This window comes from Pelophylax lessonae, assembly GCF_965119305.1.
Source record: "Pelophylax lessonae genome assembly, chromosome: 6".
Taxonomy (NCBI): Eukaryota; Metazoa; Chordata; class Amphibia; order Anura; family Ranidae; genus Pelophylax; species Pelophylax lessonae.
Window position 1 is genome coordinate 240,607,429 of NC_138773.1, and position 24,854 is coordinate 240,632,282.

General features: G+C 47.4%; 1 protein-coding gene across 1 annotated transcript in view; it reads right to left on the reverse strand.

Annotated features, from left to right (window-relative positions):
• The window catches only part of PLEKHA3 (pleckstrin homology domain containing A3), a 65,659-nt gene extending 41,215 nt beyond the window's left edge, over positions 1 to 24,444 (reverse strand). The window contains exon 1 of the mRNA XM_082260584.1: positions 24,201 to 24,444. Coding sequence (XP_082116710.1) covers positions 24,201 to 24,240 — 40 coding nt within the window. The 5' untranslated portion in view covers positions 24,241 to 24,444. The remainder of the gene's footprint in view (positions 1 to 24,200) is intronic.
• Between the last annotated feature and the right edge of the window lie 410 nt (positions 24,445 to 24,854).

Sequence of the window (24,854 nt, forward strand, 5' to 3'; positions counted from 1 at the left end):
TATGGTAACAGGTGGTAAGGACAGCAGATGACATAGACAGGATAGACTAACCCAGTGCAAGGATAGATGGTAGTAGACTCAAGAGCTAGCAATCTATGTTAGCAGATGGTAGAATTAGTATGCATAGATAGTAACAGTCCTTAATGTGCAGAAGATGATAGTGTAAGTTAGTTATGGAGGATTCCCCTGTGGGGTACTTATCACTAGTAAGGTTTAGTAAGTAGAGGGGTCCAGTAGTGAGGGAGTGATCCAGTAGCGAGATACGGGATCAGTTGCGAGGTTCCGGTCTGTTCCAGGTAAAGGTAAATAGCTGGAGGTTCCGACAGCAAGACAAGGCTTGTGAGCATGTAGACACACATTGAACGAACAACGTGAGAGAGAATGCTGGCAATTGAAATAGCCGCTCAGCGGCGCTCAGTGATGACGTCATCCGTCTTAAAGGTGTATGCGTTCCCCATAACTAAAAAGGTGGGACGCAATGTTTGGAAAGGAAAATTGTAAATAAGGGTACCAAAGGTTCCAGAATCTTACACAGTCTCCTCACACAGCGGCCTGCAGGAACCTTGCAGCAAAAAAGAGGCATCCGACGATTCCATCACATCAACTTTATAAAATTTTGTAAAGGTATGAACCGACGATCAAGTAGTCGCCCTGAAAACCTGGACCACTGACGCCTGATGGCGGAAGGCCCAGGAAACACTAAGCACCTGAGTGGAGTGCGCCTTAACAGGGAACAGGGGATCCCGCCCCTTAATAGAATAAGCCTGTACCACCGTCTGTCTGATCCATCTAGAGATGGTTGCGGCAGAAACAGGCAACCCCTTTCTAGGGCCATCCGTGATCACAAAAAGTGAATCCGTTTTACGAAACAAGTTCGTAGTAGTCAAGTGTACCCTGATTGTCCGAACCACATCCAAGGAGTGTAATGCAAACTCCCCAGGATGGCTAGGCTTAGGACACAGGGAAGGTAACACAATATTCTCATTCAGATGAAACTCTGAAACCACTTTAGGAAGGAAGGATGGATTCGGACGAAGAACCACCTTATCCCTATGAACCACCAGATATGGGGAACGACAAGATAATGCAGCCAGTTCTGACACCCTGCGTGCAGAAGTAATGGCCACCAAGAAGGCCACCTTCTGGGATAACATAAGCAAGGGAATCTCCCTGATATCTTCAAAGGGAGGTTTCTGAAGAACCGACAACACTGAAAGAAGATTGCTAACGCTGAAACCTGACCCTTGATAGTGCTCAAGGACAGTTTCTGCTTAACCCCCTGTTGCCGAAAGGCCAAGATTCGGGTCACCGAATAAGTACGTGGAGGAAATCCAAGAGATTCACACCACGCAATATAAGACTTCCATGTGCTGAAAGTCGCTTTCCTTGCTTTAATTTAGAGTAGGAATAACTGAAGCTGACAATCCCTTGTCCTTCAGTACCTGGGTCTCAATGGCCAGGCCATTAAGCCAGCGATTGTAAAGCAAGATGGAAGATCGGTCCCTGAGACCGCAGATCCTCCCTGAGAGGAAGTCTCCAAGGAGCGTCCGCGACTAGCCTCACCAAGTCGGCGTACCAGGCTCGACGACGTCAGTCCGGAGTTACCAGGATAACTGGAATTCCCTCCACCTCTATCCTGCGAAGAGGTTCCCGCAGTAACTTGAGAGGATGGAAGGCATACCGTAGCTGATACTGCCCTCACGGGGCGATCAGCGCGTCTGCTGCGTCCGCTAGAGGATCGCGGGCGCGAGCTACAAACCTCCGCACTTTCCTGTTGAGCTGAGACGCCAACAGATCCACATCCGGGGTGCCCCAATGAAGGGACAGCTAGTGAAATAACTCTGGATGAAGAGGTCATACCCCTTGATCCAGAATCTGACGGCTGAGATAATCTGCCTGCCGATTTCCCACCCCCGGAGTGAATACTGCGGAGAGAGCCGGAACAAAACGTTCCGTCCAACGAAAGATGCTGGTCATTTCGATGGCCACCAGGACACTCTAGGTGCCCCTTTGGTGGTTGACATAAGCCACGACCGTGGCATTGTCCGATTGGATCCGAACCGGGCTGCCCTAGAGCTGCTCGGTCCAGTAAATCAGACAAAGTCTGATCGCTTTCAGTTCCGATACCTTTATTGGTAACCTGGATACTATCAGAAGGAATGACTTCCCCTGGTTGAGCATCGGAGACCGAAGCCACCAGACCAGAGACTCCCTGGTCCGCTCGCTCAACCGGATCCGATTGTCCAGAGAATCGAGATTCCGATTCCATTTGAGAAGAATCTCCTCTTGGAGAATTCGGGTATTAGACTGGGCAAATGGTATTGCCTCTAAGGGGGCCACCATCAGTCCCAGCCAGTTGACAGACAGCAACATCCGAATCGTTGACTGAACCTTCTGGAGTTTCTCCACAAGGAGAAACACTCTTGCCAAGGATCTATCCCAAATTAGGCCCAGATAGTTCAGTCTCCTGGTGGGAACCAGGAATGATCTTTGGGAAAAGCGAAGACAACGCTGATGTCCTGCGAAGATGGGGATATGAAGATAGGCGTCCTAAATGTCTATGGACGCCAGGAAATCCCCCTGATGCAGGGAGGCCACCACTGCTCGGATGGACTCCCTCTTTCCCAAGTCCAGAATTTGGACGCACCTTGCCCTCTTTCCTGGGCATTGTGAAAAGGTTCGAATAGAACCCCTGAAAACGTTCTATCCAAGGAACGGGAACTACCGCTCCCTGTAGCATACGAATGTTGGGAGGGAAGAATCGCACCGGTAGAAGTGATCGAATACTCTATCTTGTATCTCGACCGTATGACCTCTTGAACCCCTTTGTCCGGGATTCAGGAAAACCATGGATCTGGAAAACGGTGAAGACGTCCCCCCACCCCAGAGATGGGTGGGGGCGCATCAGGCTGTCTTAGCAAGAGAGTGCTCTTGCCCCCCAGTGAGATCCTTTATAATCTCACCCAAACAGGCGATCCCATTGAAAGGGGAGATTAGCCAACCCATACTTGAAACTAAACCAATGGCAACCACTGGCCTAAAGGTTGACCCTATCAGGGAAAAAATGAAGCGGGATTCCGCTTTCACTCTTCGATCCACCGGATCCCTAAAGGACGGAGCATCCTCCAACGGGATAACAGTGGCTTTATCTGGAAATCGGTGAGTCCACCACTGGTGGTACCGTCCATCTTTTAAGGAGGGATTCCTCAAACGGATAGCGCCTAGCCATGCGTTTGGAAATAACAGGGGTACGTTTCAGACGACCCCATTTGGGCAAAGGAAAATCCTTCGCCATTTTGGTAGGCTAACTAGTACCAAAAAGGAATTTCAGTCTCAGCTACCTCTGCCGGTGTAACCTCAAGACTTAAGGTTTCCCGGACAGACACAGACACAACTAGTGCATCCACCAATGCTCTTCTTGTGCTATGGTGGAGGCAAAAACGTCCTCCTCACTGTCTGAGGAGACCGTCCCTGAGACAGCAGCCCCAGAAAAGGGACCTGCAGCTGCAGTGACCAGCTCAGAATCCGTATCTGAAATATCAGATGAAATAGGGGTAGGCGGGGGTCGTTTTCTTGACCACCGTCCCTGACAGGCCACCTCCACCCGGGATACCAAAGACTCCAAAACTGCTGATAATGCATCAATCCAAGTGGGGTACTGGAGGGTCCTGCGGCCACCTCGAGGGGATCAGGTGGGGATACATGTGTGGCAGGGTCCATGATTATACAAGACACTTTGCCAGCAAACAAAAAAATAATTGCAAAGAAAAAAACCCCTTTTTTTTTTTTTTTGTAATCCCCCAGCGCAATAGCGCCCCTCAGTAATACCTGCTTGGACCCCACAGAGAGAGAGAGACCCCAAGGCTCATCCACCTGATGCACAGAAGTTTCTATCAACTTGCTCCCAGCACTGTCTGTTACAGACAGGAAGTCTTTGGCTCCTTTTCCCGGGTAAAGGAGGCGGCTCCGCCCCTTTACACGCCTTCCGGCGCCTCCCAATTACTCCTCGAGGTGTTTGGTCATCTCAAACATGGCCGCCCCATGCTGGAGACACGAGGCTACGCCAAGATGGCGGCCCCGCGTGACCTGCGGGAAAATGGCGGCGGCCTGTGGAAGATGGCAGCGGCCTGCTGCTGCCTGCGGAAGCGCTATCGGCCTGTGCGGCCTGCGGGGAGCTGTGGGAGGATGGCGGCCTGTGGGAGGATAGCGGTCTGTGGGAGGATGGCGGTAGTCCAGGCACAGGCCTGTATTGCAACCTTATCAGGTAGGATGCTATCAACCTTATACATGGCCATCATCACAGTAATGCCACTGACTTCAGTCATGGTCCCTTAACAGTGCCCACTTATACAGTGACTTTAGATAGTCAGCTCCCAAACCAAGCCTCCTGGTTTCTTATACACAAAATCACACTCAATTGGGGGATCTGTGACACCTGTTATAGGATAGAGGGGGGACCCAGAAACATGAGCGTCCGACCATCCCAGGGAGGGGCCCGCGTCCACCAACACACCCGACAGGGGGAGAGGGGGAACATTTTACTCACCATACCGGAACCAGGCAGGCGCTAACTCCTGACAGAACCCCTCTCCACCGAAGTGGGGGGGGCTGTCGACCAATGCGGACGCCATGACTCAGTTTCCAACTGGTCGTCGGCGTCCAGATGAGACGTTTAACTCGCAGGGTCAGTCCCCGTCCAGTGGGACTATGTCGCGGCCGACCCAGCGCGGAGCTAGAACCTGCACGCGCTCGCAGGCTGACTGGGGTGACCACTGGATATCAACATCCAGCCCATCGCCCAGTTTCAGCGTACTTGCTTGAAGATCTCACAGGAACACTGGAGAAAAAAAGCTGCCTAATAAAAAAGTTTTCTAAAAAATCTTGCCATGACCAAGATCCCATCAAGGAACTTAGGTCCTTACTCCTAACTAGACAGAAAAAACTGACATCCTGTAGCAGGAAGTGAGAGGATATACCCTCTGGGACTGCCCCTAAGGTGTGGCCAGAACGTTTTCCTTCCGTCTAGTGTCCTACTCCTGTAGAGGGCAGTATAACCCAATGTGTTATTAATCAAGAGGACTGCGTCTGTCAATGAGCGACAGAGAAACAAAGGTTATTGTGGGGCTCCATAATTCTATATAAAGAATCAGGCTAAAAGTATACAAAATTGGTATTCATTTAAAAATAAAAACAGAATTCTTACACATACAATTATACTTTCTCTAAGTGCCGGTTCACACTGAAGCGGCACGACTTCGGGGGGCAACCTGTGAAGTCGCGTGCACCGCAACTTCAGCGCGGCTTGCAAGGACTTTTTATAATTGAAGTCAATGCAAGTCACCTCCGGGTCGCTCCGAAGTAGTACAGGACCCTTTTTCTAAGTCGGAGCGACTTGTGTCGCTCCTATTAGAACGGGTCCTGTATCAGTCAATGGACCACGACGGACCGCGACTTGTCAGGCTGACAAGTCGCCTGACAAGTCGCGGCAGTGTGAATGGGCTCTAAATCGGTAGGACAACCTACCAATAGCTTGACATTGAATGAGGATGATTTACTAAATGAATCTTTACACAAAAAGTTTAAATATTCACCTCAACTATCCAATCATGTGAAAAGCAACATTTAGGCCCCATTCACACTTGCAATTACCTGCAATGATTGGCCTTGGACACTGAGAGTCTGGGTCCAGGGTCAATCATCACAGGTAATCACTCCATGAGCAATTACATTCAAGCAGATGTAATTATCCTCCCATTGCTTTTAATAGTGTAATAGGTCACATAGAGCACCATATGAAAAATCTTTAGGAGTTCAAAGTTTCTATTGTTCAACTAGTCACAACAAGCAGGGCAAAAGGACAGCCAATGTATTTCTGGGGCCACACAATCCCCCTTCATCAGGGCTGAGTAAAACGGCAAGAATATTAAACCGACTCAACAATACTCCTAAGCAGACTGATCTGCAGGCAGAGAATGGTATAGACCAGTAGTCTCCAAACTGCGGCCCCCTTGCTTGCTTTTATCCAGCCCTTGGGGCACGATTTTATCTACGGATACCAACAATGGGCATGATTCCCTGCCAATGAAGGGGCATATTTCCTACCAATGGCACCAATATTGGGGCAAAATTCCTCCCAGTAACACCAATATTGGGGCAAAATTCCTCCCAGTGACACCAATATTGGGGCAAAAGTCCTCCCAGTGACACCAACGATAGGTCACAAAAGATGGGGGTACTCTTTTTTCCCCATCGACAGCAAGACCTTTTCTACTCTTAAATTGCCACAGTCTGGTCCTCCTAAAGTCTGACGGTAAACTGGCCCTTTGTTTAAAACGTTTTGGAGACCCCTTGCTGATATTCACAGTAAAAATAGCAAGTGGTAGCATTTTACTGCTTACTTTACTACAGATTTTTCATTTGGCACGCTCTTTCGCCTATTACACTTTTTTTTTTCTAAGCTCGAGTAAATGTCTTGTCCTGGATGATCCCTGTCTGTGATGAGCTGCCGAATACAGGCTAATTAGTAATGACTTTAACAATGTTTTGATAACCTGTAAAAATCAGCATTCAGTGCTCCTCTACCACCTTTTGGACTATTGATCTCAATGGGGCTGGCATCTGCAGATAATTGCCGGGAACCCCAAGGTGGGTCTCCCACATGTAGTCAGTGACAGACCTGTTCACAAGTGTAAATGGAACCTTTTTTTCTTTAAACTGCACATAATTGGGTATTCAAAGTGAACAGTAATCTGTGGTGAATTAAAAATAGTAAAAAGAGAGAAACTGCGCTAAATATCAAATAAGTGTTCAAAGCAGCAACTTAAATGTGACAAACATCCTAAAAAAAACTATATATAAACAAGCTGCGCTATATTGAAAGGACCATGTATGATGTAAGCAAGTCCTCGTGAAGTCCCATAAACAATATGAATAAATGAGTGATAAAAGTCCAAATATTCCAAAAGGAAACTCCTCCTAAATAGGTAATGTATGTATGTACTGCTTACCAGATACAGCAGTACAAATCGCCTGATGAGAGGACGATGATTCTCCAGATCAGAGTGTGAATCATATGAGAAGATCTTTGACCAGGATTCCAGACCACAGACAATGCGATAGACTCAATGGATATCAAGTGCAAAAAATAAAAATAAAAATGTACATAGCGTGATACTGTATTTGACCACTAATCATATACACTAGGATCACCCTGTGTGAAATGAATAGGAATAGGTGCTAAGTATAATGAGAAAACACCACCACCATCACAGGCTGCTTACCAGATGTAAAAGGGTGGATGACAGAAAGAATACAACAACCGCCACAAATCTGCCGCCAGCCGGTCGGCTTCAAACACCCGCTCAAGCGTCTCGTATAGGTGACGTCAGCACGCCGCGACCGGCCGGTTGGCTGGCAACTGCGACACTTGAATGATTCATGTCCAGCTGCCCGGCAAGTACAACAGGGAGTATCACTTTTCCTGTGCCACCAAGCAAAGCATTGTGACATGTGAACAAACCCCTCTGGCTGTCTTTGCATCTTAACCGGTTGCCGACCGCCGCACGACTATATACTGCGGCGGTCAGCCCCGGCCAGGCAGAGTGACGTATCGGTACGTCACTCGCCTGTCACTGACTTGCGAGCCTATCGCGGGCGGGCGCGCGCCCGCCGCGGCTCGTTCACAGACAAGTCAGTGCGTGTGACCGGCGGACTCGATGTCCGCCAGTCACACTGCGATCGCTCCTGTGAAGGGAGAAAGACAGAGCGGCTTGTGTAAACAAGCTGCCTGTCAGTTCTCCCTGTGTAAAAGTGAAGATCTGTCCGTTCTACTATGTAGAACGGTTGATCTTTGCTTTTACACCAATAGGAATGTCCCTGCACAGTTAGAATCACGCCCCTAGGACACACTTAACCCCTCCCTGTCCAATAAAGTTAACCCCTTCCCTGCCAGTGTCATTTTTGCAGTAACAGTGCATATGTATAGCACTGATTACTGCAGTAATGTCACTGGTACCCCCGAAAGTGTCAAAAATGTCAGTCAAGGGTCCGATCTGTCTGCCGCAATGTCGCAGTACCGAAAAAAAATCGCAGATCGCCGCCATTACGCGTTAAAAAAAAAAACACCAAAAATGACAAAAATCTTTCCCTTTGTTAGTAAACGCGATAACTTTTGCGCAAACCAATCAAAATACGCTTTTTGCGATTTTTTTTACCAAACATAGGTAGCATAAAACAAATTGGCCGAAAAATGTTAAAAAATTTTGATTTTTACATTTTTTTTTGGGGAATTTCATATAAAAAAATGTGAAAAATAGTTATTTTTGCAAAATTTACGCTCTTTTTTTGTTTATAGCGCAAAAAGTAAAAATCGCACGGGTGATCAAATACCACCAAAAGAAAGCTCTGTTTGTGGGAAAAAAAGGACGTCAAATTCGTTTAGGTACAGCTTCGCACGACCGCGCAATTGTCCGTTAAACTCACGCAGTGCCGAATCGCAAAATACCCCCTGGTCGTTTAGCAGGAAAATCCTCCGGGGCTTAAGTGGATAAACAAGCTGCGCTATATTGAAAGGACCATGTATGATGTAAGCAAGTCCTCGTGAAGTCCCATAAACAATATGAATAAATGAGTGATAAAAGTCCAAATATTCCAAAAGGAAACTCCTCCTAAATAGGTAATGTATGTATGTACTGCTTATCAGATACAGCAGTACAAATCGCCTGATGAGAGGACGATGATTCTCCAGATCAGAGTGTGAATCATATGAAAAGATCTTTGACCAGGATTCCAGACCACAGACAATGCGATAGACTCAATGGATATCAAGTGCAAAAAATAAAAATAAAAATGTACATAGCGTGATACTGTATTTGACCAGTAATCATACACACTAGGATCACCCTGTGTGAAATGAATAGGAATAGGTGCTAAGTATAATGAGAAAACACCACCACCATCACAGGCTGCTTACCAGATGTAAAAGGGTGGATGACAGAAAGAATACAACAACCGCCACAAATCTGCCGCCAGCCGGTCGGCTTCAAACACCCGCTCAAGCGTCTCGTATAGGTGACGTCAGCACGCCGCGACCGGCCGGTTGGCTGGCAACTGCGACACTGCCCCAATCACTTGAATGATTCATGTCCAGCTGCCCGGCAAGTACAACAGGGAGTATCACTTTTCCTGTGCCACCAAGCAAAGCATTGTGATATGTGAACAAACCCCTCTGGCTGTCTTTGCATCTTAAGGGACGTGGAAGAACCGTGACTGAACCGCCTCAGGTTGAGGTCAGAACTCTGTGCAGGCCAGTCAAGTTCCTCTACCCCAAACTTTCTCATCCATGTCTTTATGTACCTTGCTTTGTGCACTGGTGCGGAGTCATGCTGGAACAAGAAAGGCCCATCCCCAAACTGTTCCTACACACTTGGGAGCATGAAATTGTCCAAAATGTCTTGGTATTCTGACACCTTAAGAGTTCCCTTCACTGGAAAAGGAGGAAAAGCCCAACCCCTCCTCCACCAAATGATTTGGAACAGTGCACAAAGCAAGGTCCATAAAGACATGGATGAGCGAGTTTGGGGTAGAGGAACTTGACTGGCCTGCACCTTAACCAAATAGTACACCTTTGGGATGAATTAGAGCCGAGACTGCGAGCCAGGCCTTCTCGTCGAAAATCAGTGCTTGGCCTCACAAATGTGCTTCTGGAAGAGCCATTCCCATAGACCCACTCCTAAACCTGGTGGACAGGCTTCCCAGAAGAGATGAAGCTGGTATAGCTGCAAAGGGTGGGCTTGTAAAGGCAGGCGTCACAATACTTTTGACAATATATTGTATATTGAGCATTATGTTTGGCCCTTGTGGTGGTGTCAGGGCTGCGTTTGAGCCTCTCTTTAGCTCATAAAGTGACAACCCCTTGGATGAATTGTGAGTTTCTAATGTGCCCCTGGTTGCACAGAAATCAATTTTCTCTAAACACAGCAGAAGGCTGGGTTCACACTAGTGTGAATCAGATGTGGGTTTTCTCCGCATCCAATTCACGCGACAGGAGAATGTGCCCGGCTCTCAATAAAGCCGGTTCACACATCTCCGGGGCAGCCGCGGAGCGGATCGCATATGGGGTCCTGTGCGTCTTTGGCTCTGTTTCAGATCCAAATTTGGTCAAAAATTTGGGCCCCATTCGTCCCCGAGAACAGGGATACACTGGGCCCCTGCTGTGAGCCGCATCCAAACTAAGTGGAAACTCAGCCTTACTGAATACACAAAAGCGCAGGGAATTGTACTGTGTGAATTTTACCATCAAAAATAATTATATGAAATTATATGAGCGTAGAAATGTCCTGTAATCTGCAGGTCTGTCAACGTCAGGGTTAACGAGGCCTACTTTTTATTTTTACTGCCTATGTGCCAGAAACTAGAATGATATGTCCTGACTGACTAGACTGCGCTACTCCCTCGCTATCTATAAACAGCAATGAAGGCAGCTGTGTTATCAGACACACCACCCAACCAGGAAATACCAATATGAATACTTACTACCTGTCATTTCCTCGAATGAGGGAGTAGAGATTCATAACAATACAGCAAGACAGAATCTCCAATGGAAATTCATTTGGCTCTGCCTCACAGTGTACGCACGTATTAATGTATAGGACGCTGCCTATATAGTTTACCTAAACAATTCCTGATAGAAATAGGCCTCATGCATACTGAGCGTTTAGCCCTGATGCAGGAGACTCCAGGGTTTAGGTGTGGGTGAAGGTACCGGAACACCATCCAGCCCAGCTGCTGGCAGCCTGTGTAAGTCTACGAGAGGCTGACAGCCGCTGTAATGGCTGGAATACACGGGCCGAATATCGCCCGATCATTCGACCACCGAATCATGAAAAAGTGTTCCTTGGTCGAAAACGTTGCCAACATACACACACACACACACACACTCACTCCCTGGCTACTATTAGGTACACCTTGCTAGTACCGGGTTAGACCCCATTTTGCCTTCAGAACTGCCTTCATTCTTTGTGGCATAGATTAACCGCTTCCCCACTGCTCACTGTGCGGCTACTGCGGCACAGTGGCTCGTTCTCGTCTGGCGACGTAGGTCTACGTCACCAGACATTCCCCTCTCTCGGCGGCGCGCTCGCGCCGCCGGAGGCTCGCTCCCGCTGCTTTCAGTCACAGCGGGAGTCGGGCCAGGGGAGGAGCGGCGGCGATCGCCGATGCTCTTCCCCGATCGTCGGGGAATCTAGTTTGGAGATCCGCCCGCTTGTGTAAACAGAGCGGGCGGATCTCCTAAGTGACAGGCAGGGTCAGATTGCAGGGTTCAGCATAGCTGAACCCTCGATCTGTCCTTGTGTCACTCAGTCACCTCCCCCCACACACGTCAGTAAGCACCAGGCATACATTAACCCCTCCCTCTCCAATAAAATTAACCCCTTCCCTGCCAGTGTCATTTTTACAGTAACAGTGCATATATATAGCACTGATTACTGCAGTAATGTCACTGGTACCCCCAAAAGTGTCAAAAATGTCAGTCAAGGGTCCGATCTGTCCGCCGCAATGTCGCAGTCCTGCAAAAAAAAAAAAAAAAAATCGCAGATCGCCACCATTACGCGTTAAAAAAAAAACACCAATATTGACAGAAATCTTTCCCTTTGTTAGTAAACGCAATAACTTTTGCGCAAACCAATCAAAATACGCTTATTCTGATTTTTTTTTACCAAACATAGGTAGCAGAAAACAAATTGGCCAAAAATTAAAAAAAAATTTGATTTTTAAATTTTTTTGGGGGCAATTTAATATAAAAAAAAATGTAAAAAATATTGTTATTTTTGCAAAATAAACGCTATTTTTTGTTTATAGCGCAAAAAGTAGAAATCGCACAGGTGATCAAATACCACCAAAAGAAAGCTCTGTTTATGGGAAAAAAGGACGTAAATTTCGGTTTGGGTACGGCGTCGCACGACCGCGCAATTGTCAGTTAAATTCGCACAGCGACGAATCGCAAAAAGTGGCCCAGAAGTAAGACAGCAAAATCCTCCGGTGGTAAAGTGGTTAAACAAGGTGTTGGAAACATTCCGCCGAGATTTTAGTCCATAGTGACATGATAGCATCATGCAGTTGCTGCAGATTTGTCAGCTGCACATCCATGGTGCTCTATTGGATGAGATCTGGTGGCTGTGGAGGCCATTGGGGTACAGTGAGCTCTTTGTCAGGGTCAAGAAACCAGTGGTGAGATGATTTGATCTTTGTGACATGGTGCATTATCCTGCTGGAAGGAGCCATCAGAAGATGGGTACACTGTAGTCCTAAAGGGATGGACATGATCAGCAACAATACTCAGGTAGGCCGTGGCATTTAAACGTGGCCCAAAGTGTGCCAAGAAGATATCCCTCACACCATTACACCACCGGCCGGAACTGTTGATACAAGGCAGAACAGATCCATGCTTTTATGTTTATTCCAAATTCCGACCCTACCATCTGAATGTCGCAGCTTAAATCGAGACTCATCAGGCCAGGCAACGTTTTTCCAAACTTCGGTTGACGAATTTTGGTAAGCCTGTGGGAATTGTAGCCTCAGTTTCCTGTTCTTAGCTGACAGGAGTGGCAGTCGGTGTGGTCTTCTGCTGCTGTGGCCCATCTGCTTCAAGGTTCCATGTGTTGTGCGTTCAGAGATAGTATTCTGCATATCTTGGTTGTAAGGAGTGGTTATTTGAGTTACTGTTGCCTTTCTATCATCTCGAACCAGTCTGCCCATTCTCCTCTGATCTCTAAAAATCAACAAGGCATTTTCCTTCACACAACTGCAGCTCACTGGATATTTTCTATTTCTCAGACCATTCTCTGTAAACCCTAGAGATGGTTGTACGTGAAAATCTGAGTAGATCAGCAGTTTTTGAAATACTCAGACCAGCCCTTCTGGCAGCAACAACCATGTCACTTAAATCCGCTTTCATCCCCATTTTGATGCTCGATTTGAACTTCAGCAAGTCATCTTCACCACGTCTAGATACATAAATGCATTGAGTTGCTGCCATGTGATTGGTTGTTTAGCGATTTGTGTTACCAAGCAATTGAGCAGGTGTACCTAATAAAATGTCTTGTGAGTGTATATATATTATCTCTCAATTGTCATTTGGCACTGATAGTTTGTCACGATCCACGACTGACACTTTTGTTAGGCAGCTTGTCTGGTATGTAAGTGACGGTTCACATTAGTGCGATCACAGAGATCGCATGTGATTCGGAGCGCACTGCTCCTAAATTACATGCGATCTCTGTGCAGTGCAAATTTCAGCCATATAGTTATATGGCTGAATTCGCACCGCAATCGCACTAAACACACGTACATGACCCTTTTTTTAATCCGCAGCAGAATCGGATCGCATGGTGGTTCACACTAGTGCAATCCGATTCTGTGCGAACTTATAGATCGCACTGCGATATGCGATCTCGACTGGGGGTGTCGTTAACTTTTAATTGATACCGCCTGCGTATCTCATATGGCAGTGTGAACTGCCAGGGGTGCGGATGCGATGCGGGAACACGCTGCATATTCGCAGCATTCCCGCATCGCACAAATATGAACCGGGACTAAATGTGAGAAAAATAGATGAATCAAGGTGAATGAAATAAAGAAAACAAATCAGAATATGAAGAATATCATCACAAATATCCCCCCCCCCCCCCCAAGTAGTTATCAGAATATTTCAGTAAGGCCACATTTCCCCCGCTGTGAATTGTAGTGGCAGGAATCTTCTGATTGGCTAGGTGCCGTTCACTGGAACGACAGGCTGCCGGCGGCCGCAGCTATTCGTGGCTCTCTATGCAACCGACAATTACCTGCCATGGACTCTGCTGGATACACAAAGAGTGCGTCCATCAGCGATCACTGCAGATAACTGCTGGCTGTGCGCACATCTGTGGCCGCCAGCGACTTGTCATTATAGTGAATGGGACCGGAGGCTGCACCTAGGCGATCAGAAGATTCCATCCTCTACAATTCGCACTAACCTAAATCCCTGCTGTAAATGTAGCCTAATAGCAGTAAATTCCCTACACATCCGCTGACTGCCCTCTGAGGACAAAGTGTACCATATACAGGAAGGGGGCACCCCGCTATGCCCATCATTTCTAGCTTTGGTAATAGGAGACGAAAGGGCGGACTCTGCTGTCATGTGATAGGAAGTACAATAGTGATTTTGATTTGACATGTCCAATCTACCAAAAGTGCTGGTCGTCTGTCTGCCCAATCAGAGCAGAGAAAGTCTCCTCTATGGTTTACTGGCCAAGACCAAGAGATCTGCAATGAGATTGCTGGACTTCATATGGACACCAGTCACAACTAAGGCTGACCATACACTATACAATCTGATTGTACAATCCCCTTCATCTACCATCAACTAAGTAGTACAGGGCCTGCCTGACTGGATATATGTAGTGAATGCACTGTGGGGGGGGTGTCCTCATATTACATTTTTTGTAAATCTAAAGATGGACATACATGCATCAATTTTATTATCTCATCAATCTGCAATTTTATTTAAAAATAACACATGTATAACCCACATCTGATCATCACACACATGTATACCCCGCAACCCATTAACGCACACATGTATACCCCACATCCAATCATTACACACATGTATACCCCACATCCAATCATTACACACATGTATACCCCACATCTGACTGATCATCACACACACGTATACCTCACATCCGATCATCACACACATGTATACCCCACATCCGATCATCACACACATGTATACCGCACATCCGATCATCACACACATGTATACCCCACATCCATTCATCACACACATGTATACCCCACATCCAATCATTACACACATGTATACCCCACATCCAATCATTACACACATGTATACCCCACATCCAATCATTACACACATGTATACCCCACATCTGACCGATCATCACACACATGTATACCCCACATCCAATCATTACACACATGTATACCGCACATCCGATCATCACACACATGTATACCCCACATCCATTCATCACACACATGTATACCCCACATCCAATCATCACACACATGTATACCCCACATCCAATCATCACACACATGTATACCCCACATCTGACTGATCATCACACACACGTATACCCCACATCCAATCATCACACACATGTATACCCCACATCCGATCGTCACACACATGTATACCCCACAACCTGAACAATGATGGACAAAAAGCTGCTCAGGTGTGTGTAATGAAAGCCTGAAAGTCGGGGGCTCGTCTAGGTCCATAATCCAAACAGCAGTGAGCACAAGAAAAGATTGACAGAACTCAGAATAAAAGGCATATGCTAGGTTATGACTAAACGAATCTTTTCATGAAACGCATTAACCATCTTGCTGCCTCTATATCCACGATGTCTGCTATTTTGGATACTTTTCTTTAATAAACATCCTATTTGCCTTTTATTCGGAGTTCTGTCAATCTTCTCTTGTGCTCACTACCCCACAACCTATCTACACACACACATATGTATACCCCACATCCGATCATCACACACACATTGACCACACATCTGGCCAATCATCACACACACGTATATCCCACATCTGGCCAATCATCACACACACGTATATCCCACATCTGACCGATCATCACACACATGTATACTCCACATCCGATCATCACACACATGTATACCCCACATCCGATCATCACACACATGTATACCCCACATCCGATCAACACACACACATAGACCGCACATCTGACCAATCATCACACACACGTATATCCCACATCTGACCGATCATCACACACACATATGCCCCACATCGGATCATCACACACACATGTATACCCCACATCTGATCATCACACACATGTATACCACATACCCCACATCCAATCATCATACACACACACACACACGTATACACCACATCTGATCACCACACACACACACACGTTTACACCACATCTGATCACCACACACGTTTACCCCACATCCAATCATCACACACATTAATACATGTAGAGCTGGGAGCTAACAGCAGGTGGTGCGGTTACATTTTTGAGAGAAGCGGAAGTGCTGTCACTGAGACAGCGTGGTGTGTGGAGTTCGGAGCTGCAGCCCCGGACCGGACGGGACCCCCCCATCCCCACTGAGACTGAGAGGCAGTGGCGGTGGGTGACCCAGGGTGCCAAGAGCCTACCGTGAGAGGCAGCGGTTGACCAGGGGGACCAAGAGCGGCGGCAGGCGACCCGGGGATCAAGTTATGCGGGAGTGACAGTTTGACCGGAAGACCAAAAGGTGACAGTTTGACCGAGTGAGGTGGCAGGTTGACCGGGTAAGGAGACAGGTTGACCGGGTGAGGAGGCAGGTTGACCGGGTGAGGAGGCAGGTTGACCGGGTGAGGAGGCAGGTTGACCGGGTGAGGAGGCAGGTTGACCGAGTGAGGAGGCAGGTTGACCGAGTGAGGAGGCAGGTTGACCGAGTGAGGAGGCAGGTTGACCGAGTGAGGAGGCAGGTTGACCGAGTGAGGAGGCAGGTTGACCGAGTGAGGAGGCAGGTTGACCGGGTGAGGAGGCAGGTTGACCGGGTGAGGAGGCAGGTTGACCGGGTGAGGAGGCAGGTTGACCGGGTGAGGAGGCAGGTTGACCGGGTGAGGAGGCAGGTTGACCGGGTGAGGAGGCAGGTTGACCGGGTGAGGAGGCAGGTTGACCGGGTGAGGAGGCAGGTTGACCGAGTGAGGAGGCAGGTTGACCGAGTGAGGAGGCAGGTTGACCGAGTGAGGAGGCAGGTTGACCGAGTGAGGAGGCAGGTTGACCGAGTGAGGAGGCAGGTTGACCGAGTGAGGAGGCAGGTTGACCGAGTGAGGAGGCAGGTTGACCGGGTGAGGAGGCAGGTTGACCGGGTGAGGAGGCAGGTTGACCGGGTGAGGAGGCAGGTTGACCGGGTGAGGAGGCAGGTTGACCGGGTGAGGAGGCAGGTTGACCGGGTGAGGAGGCAGGTTGACCGGGTGAGGAGGCAGGTTGACCGGGTGAGGAGGCAGGTTGACCGGTTGAGGAGGCAGGTTGACCGGGTGAGGAGGCAGGTTGACCGGGTGAGGAGGCAGGTTGACCGGGTGAGGAGGCGGGTAAGTGAAACTGGGGGGAGGGGGAGGGGGGAGTGTGACAGGCAAACTAGGGTAGTGGCGGGCTGGCCGAGGGAGAAATAAGGTAAACAAAAAATACCAACATAGCGCTAGAGTCCAATGAGTTTGTAAGAGCAAATTAAAACCCCAACAAAAATGAGATGATCCTAAACAATCAGAATTGTGCTTAACCAAGTCTTAAAACATTCACCAAGGAAGGAGTTCATTCGGTGTGGTGTATGGTGTGCCGCGCTGCTCTGTCCACCAGCGGGATAAATGATAACTGCAAAAACATGAATGGAAAAGAGAGCGCACCGGCTCCTAGTGCAACACCTTTATTGTATAAAATTAAAAAATAAAGTAACACTAAACACTCACATTGTGTTCAGAGAACAAGGACCTCCAAGATAGTATTCTCAGAAATACTACCTGTACCTCCAGCCACGTCAGAGAGGCAGCGGGAGATTAGGGAAGTAAACAAGTGGCTGGAAGGAGCTGGAATAGAAAGGAGGGCTTTGGGTTCCTGGAGGACTGGGCCAACTTCTCAGTCCACTACCGACTCTTTAGTAGGGACGGACTGCAACTAAATGGGGAGGGTGCAGCCCTACTGGGAGAGAGGATGGCTGGAAAGTTAGAGGGAGTTTTAAACTAGGTGATTGGGGGGGGGGGGGTCCAGATGTACAGCTAGCCAGTGGGGAGCAAGGTTCAGCAGGCAATATTGGGGGCATTAGTGGTAGGATGACCAGAGATTATAAAACCCAAGGTAGGTAAGTTTACAAATCCGAAGTGCAGCCTCATAACATTTAACAAGGATATATTATGCGACCGGACAAAATTATGAGGTTTGTATACTAATGCTAGAAGTCTGGCTTAACAAGATGGGAGATCTGGAGCTGCTAATGTATGGAGAGGATTTTGATTTTGTGGGAATTTCAGAGACTTGGTCTGACAGCTCTCATGATTGGCTGGCAACCATTCAAGGGTATTCCCTTTATCGCAGAGATAGGGAGGGTAAGAAAGGGGGGAGGGGTATGCCTGTATATAAAGAACGATGTGCAAGTGAATATGAGGGACGATAACACTAATGGAGCTAGGGAGGAGGTACAATCCTTATGGGTAGAGCTTCAAAAGGAAGGTACTATGGGTAAAGTAATATTGGACGTATGATATAGGCCTCCCAACCAGAGGGAGGAGGGGGAGGCGGAACTCCTATCACAGCTTGGAATGGCAGCAAGGATGGGAAATGTCATTATAATGGGGGATTTAAATTATCCAGATATAGACTGGGAAGAAGGAACCACACACTCGCCATTTCCTAAATGTTTTGCAGGACAATATCATGGGTCAGATGGTGAACCCACCAAAGAGAAATATGGGACAACTTAGGAAACAGTGACCACAGGTCAATCAGCTTCAGTATAAACCACAGAAATAGGAAACACAAGGGTAATACAAGGACACTGAATTTCAAAAGAGCCAACTTCCCTAAACTGCGCTCTATTCTAGACAATATTAAATGGGATAGAATCCTAGGAACAAAGAACACTGAGGAAACATGGGAGTGCTTTAAGAACATACTAAATAAAGGTATTGGCCAGTGTATTCCAACAGGGAATAAGTTTAACCACTTTGGGACCGCTCACTGTGCTGCTACTGCGCCACAGTGGCAGCCCTCGGTCTACGTAGGTCTACGTCGCTGGACTCCTAGCGGATCTCGGCGGCGATGCTCGCTCCCGCTGTGTTTAGACAGATCGGGAGTTGGGCCGGAGGAGGAGAGGCTGGCGCCGCCAAGACTGCTAGGGGAAAGTGTGAGAAAATCCGCCCGCTTGTGTACACAAAACAGACAGACAGGGAGAGATCACAGGATTCAGCATAGCTACACCTGCGATCTCTGTCACAGAACCCTATCCCCCCACACACGTCAGTAAGCATAAGATATTTAACCCCTTGATCACCAACAGTGTTAACTAGGGCTGCACGATATTGAAAAAAAATCAGATTGCGATATTTTTTCCCCCAACGATATATATTGCGATATCTTGATGCGGCGGATCCTCTTCGTCGCGCATTTTTAGTAGTGATGAATGTTGTGAATGTTGGCTGTGAGTTACTGAGCGTTGAGCGCCGTGAGCAGCGGCACAGCAAACCAATCACGTCGTGAGCAGCGGCACAGCAAACCAATCACGTGTGCAGGCAAGCGTGATTGGCAATGGCGGCTGGTGCTCAAAATTTTTTGGGTGGGCGCAAACAGAAAAATGTAATAGGCATTGCTTTGCGGCAAAAAACGCTGTAAAGAATTGCGTGACTTTGAGATCACAAAAGTGTGAAAGGGGCCTTCAGTAATCAATGTACAGTGTGCCCCCTTCAATGCAGAGAGACCATCGTGCCCCCTTCAATGCAGAGTGACCATAGTGCCCCCTTCAATGCAGAGTGACCAGCGTGCCCCCTTCAATGCAGAGTGACCAGCGTGCCCCCTTCAATGCAGAGTGACCAGCGTGCCCCCTTTCAATGCAGAGTGACCAGCGTGCCCCCTTTCAATGCAGAGTGACCAGCGTGCCCCCTTTCAATGCAGAGTGACCAGCGTGCCCCCTTTCAATGCAGAGTGACCAGCGTGCCCCCTTTCAATGCAGAGTGACCAGCGTTCCCCCTTTCAATGCAGAGTGACCAGCGTTCCCCCCTTTAAATGCAGTGACCAGCATGCCCCTTTCAATGCAGAGAGACCAGCGTGCCGTGCCCCCTTCAATGCAGAGTGACCAGTGCACTTACCTGCAGCGGCGGCTTCTCCTCAGTACCCCGCGTCTGCTCGTGTCCTCCCACCTCCTCCTCGGCCAATGGCATGGGTTCACCTTTCGGTCAATCGGGAAGCGGGTCTCGGACCCGCATCCTGATTGGCCAGGAGGAGGATCCGTGTGACAATAGCGAATAGCTATTGTCACACAAATGGGTGGGCTCGGGTGCACTGCTCTGCGCCCCGGGTCCACCCTTTTCTGAATCCTATTAGAGCCCCTGGCTCTAATCAGGTGATTCAGAAAAAAAACCCATTGAACTCCATACGTCCGACACCCCGCATGTAGATTAGGGGGCTGGACGCATGGATGGGGGGGCGGAGCCCCTGCGCCCCCAACGCACCAGCCGCCACTGGATTGGTTCGCTGTGCCGCTGCTCATGGCGCACTGCTCACCGCTCAGTCAGGAGAACTAGCTGCAGGGCAGACTTCTACTCACTGTGAGTCCCGAATTCTCTGCCTTCCACACTGTCTTCCATCGCATGTTCCGGCAATGTGACTATCGCCCAGGCCCACCGCACGATGTCAATGTGAACATCGAATATCGTTCAGCCCTGTGTTAACCCCTTCCCTGCCAGTGTCATTATTACAGTAACAGTGCATATTTTTAGCACTGATTACTGTAGTAATGTCACTGGTCCCCCCAAAAGTGTCAAAAAGGCAATTAGGGGTCTGCCTGCCGCAATGTCACAGTCCCGCATAAAAAAAAAAAAAAAAAGGCAGATAGCCACCATTACTACTGAAAAAAAATAAAAATAAACAATAAAAATGACAAATCTTTCCCGTAGTTAGTAAACGCGATAAATTTTGCGCAAACCAATCAAAATACGCTTATTGCGATTTTTTTTTACCAAAAATATGTAGCAGAAAACAAATTGGCCTAAAATGTTAAAAAATTTTGATTTTTAAATTTTTTTTTGGGAATGTTATATATCAGAATGTGAAAAATGTAAATTTTTCGCAAAATTTTTGCTCTTTTGTTATTAATATCGCAAAAAATAAAAAGCGCAGAGGTGATCAAATACCACCAAAAGAAAGCTCTGTTTGTGGGAAAAAAAGGACGTAAATTTTGTTTAGGTACAGCATTGCATGACCGCGCAATCGTCAGTTAAATTCGCGCAGTGCCAAGTTGAAAAAAGTCCCCTGGTCATTGAGCAGCAAAATCTTCCAGGGCCAAAGTGGTTAAAAGAGCTAAAATAAACCCCGGGTGGCTAAACTCCAATGTAAAAATGCATAGAAAAACAAAAGAAAAGGCCTTCAAAAAAAATATAAGGCTAAGGGGTCATTGGCAGCATTCCAACATAACAAAGAATGCAATAAGAAATGTAAGCGCAATCAAGACGGCTAAGATAGAACACAAAAGGCACATAGCGGAAGAGAGTAAAAAAAAAAAAAAAAAAAAAAAAAAAAAACAAGAAAGTATATAAATAGTAAGAAAGGGAGGTCAGAACATATTGGACCCATAAAGGATGATGACGGGAATATGGCTATAAAGGACAGAGAGAAGGCAAAGGTTCTGAATACATTTTTTTCAGTCTTCACCAAAGAAACGGAAGGATAACCTAGACTGTGATGTTAATAACACCTCACAGAAAACACCCTCATGGTTAACAGAAGACAGAGCTAGACTAGAAAAACTTACATAAATAAGTCACTGGGACCAGATGGCTTACACCCGAGGGTCCTTAAGGAGCTCAGCCAGGTGATTGCCAGACCATTGTTCCTAATTTTTATGGACAGTCTACTGACGGGAATGGTACCAGCTAAATTCGGAAAAAGCCAACGTGGCACCGATATTTAAAAAAGGGCCGAGATATATCTCTGGGAATTACAGGCCGGTTAGCCTAACATCAACAGTCTGAAAGATATTGAAGGGGATAATAAGGGATTATATTCAAGATTTTAGTAATAAAAACAATATCATTAGTAGTAACCAGCATGGATTCATGAAGAATTGTTTTTGCCAGACCAATCTATTAGGCCCCTTTCACACTATCTGTTCGTCGGACGGATTCCGTTTTTCTCAGCGGGGGATCGAGCCGCCGATCCCCCGCTGAGCAGCAGGAGGACAGCTGTGTCTCCGCGCTGTGTGAGGAGACACAGCTGTCAGTTCCCCATGCATCTCTATGGGGGAAATCAGATGGGAACGGACCGTCGGTCCGTTCTCATCCGATCCGCTGGACAGATGGAAAATAGGGTTTCCATCCATCCAATTTGACGGATCGGATGTCAGTAGACATGTCTCCGCTGACATCCGATCCTCCATAGAGATGCATGGGGGGACCGTTCAGATCCGCCAAAAAAACGGACAGGCGGATCTGAACGGTCCGCCTGTGTGAAAGGGGCCTTAACCTTCTATGAAGAAGTGAGCTGCCATCTATATAAAGGTAAGCCGGTGGATGTGGTTTATTTGGACTTTGCAAAGGCATTTGACACCGTTCCCCACAAACGCTTACTGTACAAACTAAGGAAGGTAGGTATGGACCATAAGGTGAGTACCTGGATAGAGAACTGGCTCCAGGGGAGAGTCCAGAGGGTGGTGATTAATGGGGAGTACTCAGATTGGTCTGGTATGGAAAGTGGGGTCCCCCAAGGTTCTGTCCTGGGGTCAATCCTGTATAATTTATACATAAACGACCTAGAGGAGGGGATAAAAAGTTAAATCTCTGTATTTGCGGACGATACTAAATTAAGCCGGGCAATATCTTCTATGCAGGATGTGGAAACTTTACAAGAAGACCTGAACAAAATAACGGGGTGGGCATCTACATGGCAGATGAGGTTTAATGTTGGAAAATGTAAGGTAATGCATTTGGGTGCCAGAAATAGGAACGCAAGTTAATCACTAGGGGGGAAACCTCTGGGGGAATCTAAGATGGAAAAGGATCTGGGGGTCCTAGTAGGCAACAAGCTCAGCCATGGCATGCAATGCAAGGCCGCTGCAAGCAAAGCCAACAGAATACTGGGATGTATAAAAAAGGGGATTCACTCCAGAAATAAAGAGATTATTCTCCCACTCTACAAGACTCTGGTCTGGCCACATCTGGAGTATGCTGTCCAGTTCTGGGCACCGGTCCTCAGGAAGGATGTGCTGGAATTGGAAAGAGTCCAGAGAAGGGCAACAAAATAATTAGGGGAATGGAGGATATCAGCTATGAGGAAAGGCTACAAGCACTGAACTTAGGCTCGGTTTCGACTATTGCGACTTGCTGTGCGACTTGACACATGTCAAGTCGCACAGCAAGTCAAAAGCCATTCATTTCTATTTGGCCCATTTTCACTGCCACGACTTGAGTTGCGGCAACTTGAAAAGTAGTTTGTGCACTACTTTTGGGCCGACTTCAGTGCGACTTCCCTCTATAATGAGGGACAGATCTCACTGAAAGCCGTGAACAAGTAACACTACAGAGTCACGCTAGAAGTAGCAGTGGAAACTGAGCCTTATTCTCTCTGGAGAGGGGATATGATAGCAATGAACAAATACGGTGACCCTAGCATAAGGAACAAACTATTCAGAGAAAGGGAATCAAAAAAGACACGTGGCCATTATCTAATATTAGAAGAGAAACGGTTTAACCTTAAACTGCATGAAGGATTCTTTACTGTCAGAGCGGTAAGGATGTGGAATTCTCTTCCACAAGCAGTGGTATCAGCAGGGAGCATCGATAGTTTAAAAAAACGATTAGATGGGCACCTTAAAGACCACAACATACAGGGGCATACAATGTACGGTTAGCAGCAAACACACACACACATTATGGGTTAAACTGGCGTCCTTTTTCAACCTCAAGAACTATGGAACACACATGTATACACCACATCCGATCATCACACACATGTATACACCATATACATGTAAACATCACATCCGATCATCACATTCCATCATCACACACATGTATATATCACATCCCATTATCACACATATATATATATATATCGTATCCGATCATCACACACACATATATATATATATATATATATATATCACATCTGATCATCACACATATATATATATATATATATATATATATATATATATATCGTATCCCATCATCACACACATGTATAGATCACATCCGATCATCACACACATGTATAGATCATATCCGATCATCACACACATGTATAGATCACATCCGATCATCACACACATGTATAGATCACATCCGATCATCACACACATGTATAGATCACATCCGATCATCACACACATGTATAGATCATATCCGATCATCACACACATGTATAGACCACATATGACCTCCCTCCAGTGTCAGACCTGTGATGTAATTGGTCCATTTGTAGAGAACTCCTTCCATAGCTGGGCTCAGTCCGGGGTCGGTGCGCTCATCCTCGGTCTGATGGGAGGAGGAGGACGGACTAGAAGGCCGGGGCTGAGCTGTGAGGAGAGGCCGGTTGGTTCCTCATGGTGCCGGGAGATTGTCCGGCGTGTAGCCCGGACTCGGAGCCCTGAGCCCCCATACACAGCCCGGACGTATCTGCTTCCTCCTCCTGTCACTGATCCGCCCCTCCCCTCCGCTCTGTGCCCCGCCCCTCCGCTCTGCCCTCATTCACTTCCTGGTCAGAGGTGTGAACACCGAGCACAGTCCTTCTCTACTGAGTGTAGTCAGTGTCAGGGACAGTCCTATGTACTATGTGCAGTCAGGGACAGTCCTATGTACTATGTGCAGTCAGTGCAAGGGACAGTCCTATGTACTATGTGCAGTCAGGGACAGTCCTATGTACTATGTGCAGTCAGTGTCAGGGACAGTCCTATGTACTATGTGCAGTCAGTGTGAGGGACAGTCCTATGTACTATGTGCAGTCAGGGACAGTCCTATGTACTATGTGTAGTCAGAGACAGTCCTATGTACTATGTGCAGTCAGGGACAGTCCTATGTACTATGTGCAGTCAGGGACAGTCCTATGTACT